The sequence below is a fragment of the Vigna unguiculata genome, chromosome 3 (genome assembly GCF_004118075.2).
Source record: "Vigna unguiculata cultivar IT97K-499-35 chromosome 3, ASM411807v1, whole genome shotgun sequence".
Classification (NCBI taxonomy): Eukaryota; Viridiplantae; Streptophyta; class Magnoliopsida; order Fabales; family Fabaceae; genus Vigna; species Vigna unguiculata.
In genome coordinates, this window is record NC_040281.1 from 36,695,891 (window position 1) to 36,705,719 (window position 9,829).

At 30.3% G+C, this 9,829-nt stretch overlaps 2 protein-coding genes across 2 annotated transcripts; both read right to left on the minus strand.

The window, feature by feature from the left end:
• Window positions 1-5,526: 5,526 nt before the first annotated feature.
• On the minus strand, window positions 5,527-5,997 carry LOC114175400. The gene is made up of 2 exons (XM_028060168.1): window positions 5,719-5,997; window positions 5,527-5,640 (listed from the first exon to the last, which is right to left on the minus strand). The coding sequence occupies exons 1-2, from the start codon at window positions 5,995-5,997 to the stop codon at window positions 5,527-5,529; spliced, it is 393 nt and encodes a 130-aa protein (XP_027915969.1).
• A 24-nt stretch (window positions 5,998-6,021) lies between these two features.
• Window positions 6,022-9,648, minus strand: LOC114175401. Its single transcript, XM_028060169.1, has 6 exons — window positions 9,550-9,648; window positions 8,667-8,747; window positions 7,025-7,609; window positions 6,788-6,935; window positions 6,209-6,638; window positions 6,022-6,079 (listed from the first exon to the last, which is right to left on the minus strand). Exons 1-6 carry the CDS (start codon window positions 9,646-9,648, stop codon window positions 6,022-6,024), a joined length of 1,401 nt encoding a protein of 466 aa, XP_027915970.1.
• Between the last annotated feature and the right edge of the window lie 181 nt (window positions 9,649-9,829).

The following is a 9,829-nucleotide window of genomic DNA, read 5'->3' on the forward strand; positions in this document are numbered from 1 at the left end:
TTTCTTTGTCCTTTTTAATTTCTTTTGATGTTAGATTTTTTTAGTTTAATTTATTTTTTAATTTTTCTTAATACTTAAAATTAAAAAAATTAAACAGTCACAAAAATAAAAAAATAACTTAAACATAATTATTAAGTATTTTAAAATAAAACTATAAATAAAAGCGTAACAGAAAATAAATTATCTAATAAACTATCAAATTTTGAAATTCGATAGTTTTTGAAAACGAATTTTGTTTACTGAATTTCAAAATTCAATGTATTTTAATTTAAAAATGGATTTTATTTTTGTATAACGTATTTTGAAATCAGATAATTTCTAAATTCGGACTTCACATTTTGCACTAAATTTTGAAATCAGGTGCATTTTAATTTGAAAACAATTTTTATATTAGTCTACTAAATTTTGAAATCCGACAATTTATTAGTTTGGAGGTGTGGAGTGTGGGATAGTGAATAAATATGAGAGAGACACGGCAAGAAATTGTCTCATTAACAATTGATTTTAGTGACCCCTAAAATTATTACTAATTTATATATCAATTAACAAAATAAAAAATTATTAATTACTAAAATAGTCACTATTATAATTAAAAAATTATAATTGGTTGTTAATTTGGTTATTAATTAATCAGACACTAATTTAATATTTGGTAGCAAAAATTTTAATAACTAATGTTTAGTGATATTTTTTTTATAGTTAAAATTTTGGTAACTAAATTTTTGAAATTTATTTTAATATTTTATTAATAATAATGACAATATTAGTTACCAATATTTTTTTTTATAAATTTGTATTTAAATTAATAATATAATGATTAATAATTTTTTGTCACTAAATTTGGTTATTAATAAAATATATTTTTTAGTGAGAAAAGATAAAAATATAATTAACTTTTATTGATAAAGTCAGAAAGATATTATAAATAATTGAAAAGAAGAATTGGTTGGAAGTGGAAGGAGAAGCCGAGCAACGAAGAAAGCAATCCATTGTCACAACAGATGTGTATTTGCTTTCTGAGGTTCAAACCAAGAATGGTAAGTTTTCTTTTCACTCTTCTCTCGTTGAAAATCAAGAACTTAACATTTCACTCGTTTTCACATCGACATCAAAAGTCACTTTCTTTTCGGGGCTTGCGTTTTCACGTCTGACTCATACGTTTTCACATCTCTTACATGTTAATTATTTTTACAAAAGTATCTTTTAGCATGAGATCTTTTAGAGCTAATAAATAATTAGTGGAATGTATTCATATTTTAAAGTATTCGACAGGCTGATTTTAATTTTAATTTTAATTTTGCATGACAAATATTGAAAACACAGTCTAACTATTAACTAAAATAAAGATAACACATATATTAATAATAGAAGAGATCAAAGAACGTAAATAAAATTCACAAAAAATACTTATTGTAAATGTTAAAAATAGTTTTAAAAAATATACAAATTTAATATTAATAATATTGAGACAACTTTTTCATAAATTTCTCAAAATTAAAATATATTTTGGCACGGTTTTACTTACACAAATTATTAACTTAATTAAAGTCATATCAAGATGGACATCTTCAATTTTTTATAACAAAATCTTGTTACACTGATACAATTTCAATTAATTTTAATAGAAGTCTCTTCATCTTGTACGACTTCTTTATAACAAAATCGTATCATATCACTATGATCACCATAAATTTCTCTATGTGGAGATTTTTTTCAAAACTGCACCATTTTTGGAATTTTAAATCTGAATTGCACCGGAATCGTAAAAAAAACCGAGACAAAGGGTATTTATGTTATAGCTTGGTCTTTCTCCGCACCGGAATCTAACATTGTTACACCCATAAATATTCTTTGAAGATTACAGTGAAATTCGCTAATAATAAACCGCAATCGTATTTTTGTAGGGAGTGAGTTTGCTTTTGCAATATTATTTTCACACCAAATGGATAGCGAAAGTTGAAGATATATAACTAAAAACTAAATGAACACATCAATACATATAAATAGTGTACCATGAATTAAACAAATAAATAATAAAATAAATGAAGATTTTCAAACTTTATGGCCAAGAAAAGGAATTTTGAAAAAGTTTTAATATCATCAAAGTTCAGTGCAGTCAAATTTTCTCTTTCACAATTGAAAATTCAGTTTTGTTGGACTTCCTGCTCGACTAGAAACCAATTTATAATATATATTAATAAGTCAATTTTATAGGATTAAGTTAGATTTAAAGTTTACTTCTTAATAAATTTTAAAATTGAAATGGATTTTAGTATTTGGTAAAACTTTCTTAAACCCCTCATAGTCTTGTCTTCCATCTTGGAGTGTATCAAATTGTGACTTCCCAAATACAAACACTTTGACATTAATTTTATCTCAACGTATTCAAACTAGACTTACGATTCTTTCTTAATTGACATAGACATATTCAAATATCAAGTTATATCATTCTTGACCAATAATATATATACACTATATGTGTATATAAAATAACAATAAACATATAGGTAATTTTCTTTTATTCAAACTCACTAAATAAAATAATATTTACTTTTACTTTATTTTTATATATTTTAAATTATAATCATAAAACAAAATAAGAATCATAGCTAGAATTTTAAATAATTAACTATATAAGGTTAGAATGTTATAAACACATATAATAAAATAAATTTATAAATTAATATAAGAATCCGCACAAAATTGTAGAAATGAAGTTAAATGAATAAATAGGACCAGTACGTAAATGGAGATACATTACTAAATATATAAATAGGAGCATTGTGTAAATAGAGATAAATTAAATAAAATAAATAGACATGACCCATGCATAACTGAAGATAAAATAAATAAAGAATACTTGTGTATAACTAGATATAAATAAAATAAAATAAATAAATAAGACCAGTACATAACTGGATATAAATTAAATCAAATAAATAAAAAAATTGCATAAACAAAGATAAATTATCAATAATTAAGTAGGACCAATGTGTAATTGGAGATAAAATTATGTTAAATAAAATAAATAAACAAGACCAACATAACTGGAGATAAATCAAATTAAATAAAATAATTAGAAAGGACTATTGTGTGACTAAATATAGATTTAAATAATATAAATATAATTAAATAAAGAGATAACAATTGAATGAAAGCAAATAAAATAATATAAAATTTGAAATAAATAAAAGATAAATATGACAAACATGAGTTTACCAATGTTAACATAGAAATAGCTTAACCTCACTCCCATTTACCTTGTGTTAATTGTGGAGACATTCTAACTATACTTCTAGAAGACTAAGATATCTTTCAAATTTGTTGCTTCAACTTTATCTCTTTCTCTCCCTCTCTCTCTCTCTCTCTTTCTCTCTCTCTCTCTCTCTCTCTCTCTTTCTCTTTCTCTTTCTCTCTATCTTTTCTTCTTTCTTTATTTATTTATTTCTTTCTCATATAACTCACCTTTCACTCTTTCTACATTTCTTCCATGTATTCATAGACTTTGATAAGATTCCTTTCATTAATGAAATGTAAGCCAAATTTTTCCAAATAATCCATGTGTATTAAATGTAGTACATGTGGATTAAGTCATCTTATCTCATCTTTCCTTCATCATGCATTTCATTCATTTGTTTATAAGTCATACATGTGCCAACTTGTCAAATAATGAATGCATGTTAAATGTAAGATTATCAATTCTAATTATTTTTATCTTCCATAAAATTCCTTTCATTAATGAATAGATATATCTTTTTCGCTGTCTTTTTTTTTTTCCTTTATTCTTATCTTATCTATTAGAAGATTCATTAAGGGTGTGTTCTTTTGTGGGTGATGATTTGAGGGAGAGGGAGAGGATTGATTTGGGTTGATTAGAAGGTGATATTTATGTTGTTCTTTTTTATGGATTTGGGGGTGATATTGGAGTGGATTTGAGAGTGATTTTTGTGAAAATTTGTGAAAGATTTGACTGATGTGACTAAAAGAAAATTAAATTTAATAGATGAAAATGTATAATTACCTAATTGTCCTTGGTGTTAAAAAGGTATAATAAAATGATATTTAGATAAGTTATAATTAGTTTCTCATATATTATTATCATAAATAAAAATATTTTAAATATTTATTTATTGAAAAAAAAATATTAAATTATATTTGATTTAGAAAATTTAATATTTTAATTAAAAAAAACATTTCCAACCACAAAATTAATAAAAAGTCAACTCCAAGCATAACATAATATATAAAAAAGTACACACATGACAACATACAATATGATGAGTGATACAATCAAAGTCAAGCCTCTCTACTCATATAAGTTTGCAACCTATTCCAACGATTTTCTGCAGGCATCCCATCAGAAGTCGGGTATGAAGTGGATGTGAACAAAGAAAGTCGTAGCACTCTCTTAATAAGTTGTCATCTGAAATGTTCATGGTTCTTAGTAGCTCAGAAATTTGGTCTCCTCTATATTGAGCTGAAGGTGTTCTAGGAATTAGGTTGTATTGGTCATTAAGTAGTGCATTGCGTCGTTCAATAGCTGCAAGTTGGCGGTTAGTAGCTGCAAGCATTCGTCGATCAAGAGCATTTGCTTCCTCAAGTAACTCTATTATTTTGGAATCCATCTTATTTAAACACACATAAGAATCAATTAAAATAAAAATGATAAACACATAATACAAGATGAAAATAATTTCAATTCATTCAATTCGTCTGTTGCTTGATTTTTTCCCTTACGGCTTCTGGATCTTGTTGAGGAAGACGCCATGCTAAAAAAACTTCAAGACATAAATGTTAATTAAATTTAACATACAAACTATTTGCACAATAAAAGCACTATTGCAAATATAAAGGTTTAAAAATAGTCATTAACATACAAGATCATAACAATCTTTCATACACAAATTAAGCAAACAATGTCATGAATTAAAAACAACTAAGTCAAGTAGTCCCTCTCATCATCTTAACTAACTTATTCCATCGTAGACCCGAAGGTAGGCCCATTAGTCGTTTTGTATGCCCTGGATTTGCGCAGAGGAAATCATAACATTGGTCCATGACATTTTCATCAGGTATGTTCATGGCGGCTAACATCTCCCATATGTCGCTCTCTGAATATTGGAAATTTGTCATGCGCCTCATCATGCTAACTTGTTCAATAAGAATTTCATTGCGCTTCTCAATTGCAACAACCTGCCTTTGTGCTGCCTGTGATATGTTTTCGAAATGTGAGTTACCTGATCCCATGACATCCATGAACCCATCTAGCTTTGTTGTTAGTTTCTCGATTTGTGAGTCCATCAAATCAACCATTGGTGCTTTTCTTTTGGACCCTCTTGACGAAGAGGTCCCACAAGACGGAACTGATGGTTGTGATTGAGTTGGCCCAGGACTGTACTCATCCATAGCAGGCGGTGATGGTGGAGTTGGGTAAGTACCTCCTTTATACAACGGTGGATCAGGCACGTATTCCATTTGATCATTAAGATCAACTTCTAACCTTTGTTGTTGACGCTTATATCGTGCTTAACGTGCTATGCGGACACCACTTCCAGTGGCTCGATCTGCTCCCCATAATTCCTCCATTAGGTCGTAGTGCCTAATAGTAGTAAATTTCCATTTAGCTGCAGTGGGCTTTGCCTGAAATTATAGTACAAGACCATAAATAAATAAATAAATAATAATCTTTTGATCATTATTGTATGCAATTTTAATTACCTTTATCAAATCAGACCATACTTCATCCTCTGCTTCAAAGCGCATTGAAAGTGAATTCCATGCAAATCCACTAAGTGAAGAGAATAAATGATGCACATCACGCCATCTCTCTTTCAAGACCTTTTGTCTATTTTTCACATTGTTTTTTGTAACTGTAGTAAACCCCGATTCATGAAGATGTAGAACCATGTTATTGTATGCTTGGGTTATCCAACTACCGTCAACCTTGTTGCCTAATCGTGCTTCATCTATCATGGCATTTAGAAGTTTTTCATCCATTTCCTCAGTCCATTTGGTGAACTCTCAAGGAACCACAGAAGAACCGGCGAGTGTTCCCTTACCCGTATTCATCTGTTGATACCTAAAGCAAACAAAGGCACATGATAAAATGGCAATGTAATAGTTCATAATCAAACAATATTTTATTTAATGGATCCATATCAAACGTGCGTAGTAAAGTACATGTAGCTAATTGTTTTGGTAATCAAACCACATTTGTTGTGCTAAATCATCTCTAATATTACAACCAACCCTATAATCATCATCACGGTCCACTTGAGCATTTCCTGTTTCATTAGCATGTTCCATCAATTCACGATCAACCTCATCGATTAAATATTCATCATTATCAGAACCTCGTAGGAAATTATGGAGGATGCAACATGCTAAAACTATATCTGTCATTGTCTCCAAAGGGTAATGAGGCTCAGTTCCACTTGCTATGATAGGAAATCGTTTCTTCAACACTCTGAATGTTCTCTCAATTACATTTCTCAAAGAAGAATGTCGAAGATTAAAAAGCTCGCGTGGATTTTGTGGCCCTCTTCGTGCATACTCTTTAAGGTGATATCTTACACCTCTATACAGAGTCAGAATTGATTTTTTTAGCATAAAACCAGCATCCCCGAGATAGTATTTGCCTACAGTAATGATAACAATTTAGTTATCGTTCACCAAAGACCTAAATGTAATTAAAAAAAACAAAATTAACCTTCAGGTATGATCAAAGGATCATCTCTAATAAGAGCATCTTTCAATATTCTGGAATCAGATGCTGTCCCCTCCTAGCCTGCCAGCACATAAGTGAATTTCATATCAAAATCACATGCGGCAAAGACATTTTGAGTTGGCCAATCCTTCCTTCCTCGATATCTGGGAGCCTCAGATCTAGGGACCCTTACCCGAACATGAGTTCCATCTATGGCCCCCACGCAATCCTATATCATTTATATTAAAATTGTTAATGAAAATTGTTCAATTTTAATCAGTCTCTAAAAAATATATAAAGTAATATGGCCGATGATACCTTGAAGTACGGGTAGAATCGACTATTGTTCAAGACATGATCTTGCACCTCTATGCCGGACGGTTGAATTAAGAACTCTGATTCCAAACTTAAGACTGCATCCAACACATTATGAAAATGTCTGCTAACAGTCGAGCCAGAACGATAGAAAAAAAATGACACACTACGATTCTTGACATTATGCCCAATGATGTGCAGAAACTTAGCAACTTGTTCCCCCAATGTGCACCTTACAACATCTTTCACTAACCCAGTTTCCCTTAAGCGCTGACATAGGTTAATAAATGCCTCTGGTCCCATCCGAATAACGTCGCGACATCTATTTGTATGTACTAGGTAAGACATCAGCTGCTCTCGGCGACGATCTCTGTCCGGAACAAAATCTGTAATACTATTTCTTGACGTAGAATATATGTTCAATATATTCAACGCATGCGCAACAATGCATAACATTGTTAGCTCAGTTATGGCTGTGCGTAATTGTAATTGTCGATGTAATTGTGCAACTATATTGAAGTCGACACCCACAACATCATCTACTAAATCTTCAGCATCGAAAAATGACATATCCAATTCTTCTTCCATCTAAATTACCCGAATAAAAATTATAAGCAACTACCAAACAAACAGATATAAAGAAAGATAATATATAAATATACATGTTATATACCATATCAAGTTAAAAAACAAATTATGAACCCCACATGAAAAATGCATACAACAAGTCATACTTCACATAGTCATAATACATATAATTTATACATCTTAATTTACAAGTATGAAGTTCCACACACGCAATATTGAAGTAAGCACCTCCTTCCAATTCATTTAAATTTGCTTAGGATTCAAAATCTAGATAGAAGGGGACTTGTTACTATAAAAATGATGACACATCAATTATGATAGAAGAGAAATCGTATTTGGCTCTTATCATGGTTACGGTATGCCCTTCTTATATGGCCTCAATCATGGATCTCTATTAATTACTTTGGTTTTCTTCTTCCATTCTTAATTATTATATTTGTGTAAAGTAATGGTTTTCTTCTTCAATTCTTAATTATTCTATTTTTATACAATATCAACTAACTCAATACTCAACTATTTAATTCTTTGTTTTTATCTTCTACCGTACTCAACTTTGAAATATTTCTTTTTACTTTACATGACATAATTATTAATATTTATAAACTTTCTTTAAATAATTATTACAAATTTTATTATATATATATATATATATATATATATATATATATTAAAAGCATGTTTCTTATACTATCCGTCGATCACAACGAACCATTTCTTATATGATTTAAAAGCATGAACCATTTCTTATATCAAAAAAGCATAACTTTCGTATACCTAACTACAAACCAAAACGAAGCATTTCTTATATATATACATATATCAAATGCATATGTTTCTTACAGCTACCACCAACCACAACGAATCAGTTCTTATAAAAACATGTGTTTCTTATATAACCACCAACCACAACAAACCCGTTCAAGCATTGGACACCAAGACAAAAAAAATACTCAAATATAAGTAAATATTTAACTCACCCCGCACCAGTTCACCACTTCCGAACCAACTTTAATTACTGCTACACCACGTCCAAACTTCAAAACCCACTTCAACTCACCGTTGCACCAGCAAGGATGCTCCTCGTCCTCCCGCTGTCGTGAAGCCGTTCACCAACCAAAATGCGTATCAGTATGAGTTTCTGGTACACAAAGCAGATCAGTGAAGTGAAATAGATTCAAAAGAAAAGAGAACCAGTTAAACAATGCTAAAATGTAAACAATTCCATTCTGAAATTAGAATGGGATCCAGAAAATGTTAACAGGTTCCATTTTGAAATTGGAATCGGATACAAAAAATGTTAACATGTTCCATTCTGAAAGCACAAAAATAGATCCCATTCTAGAAACAGATGTGGATCCACCACTACGTCTACACTGAACTCCTGCACTGTTAACTCTTCCACGAGCCGTCAACCTCCTTCGTGCAGGCCACCGTCCCTCTTCTCAACAACCAGTGGCCACCGTCCCTCTTCTCAACAACAACCAGTGGTGGTGGAAAGGTACAAAGTGCAGCATAATATTCAAACAAAGATAAACAAAGGAAAGATGAATGATAGTGGTATTCAAACCAACAAAAAGAAAGAAAAAATGCATGGGAGTGGTAGGGAAGAAGCTCACCCCTGCTGAAGTGCAAACTGTTCGCGAGAGTCCCAGAGTTCTTCCCAGTCCATACATACAAATATAATACACCAACTATTCGAATTTATTAATGACAATTCAATGCTGCATTGAAGATGCTCAACGATGCTCAACGGTCAAAACAAGTCAGGAATCTACACTAGTCATGCATCAGGAATCTATCCTGTTCATGCATCAGGAATCTCGACTGTGCTTCTTTTCATTTGAATTCCACTCCCAGCAGCATGTTAATTTATTTGAAATCATGTTAATTTATTTGAAATAAAATACTGAGGGTAATTATGTAAAATGACCCTTACTCACTCTCTGATCTTTGCCTATCAGAGGGATGCGAGAAACCCATTCATCCCGCAAATCATCGCTCTGGATCGCTTTTGTATCGTTGAAAAAGAACACAAACATTCTGTAAATTCATCGTTTGCTATCACTCATATACAGTATTTAACCCCATAAAAACACGGTCTAAAAGAATCACTTATATATATATATATATATATATATATATATATATATATATAATTTAGTTTTGTTCTTATGATCTACTTTTATCATTATTTTTATTTTTCTTTTGTTATAACATTTC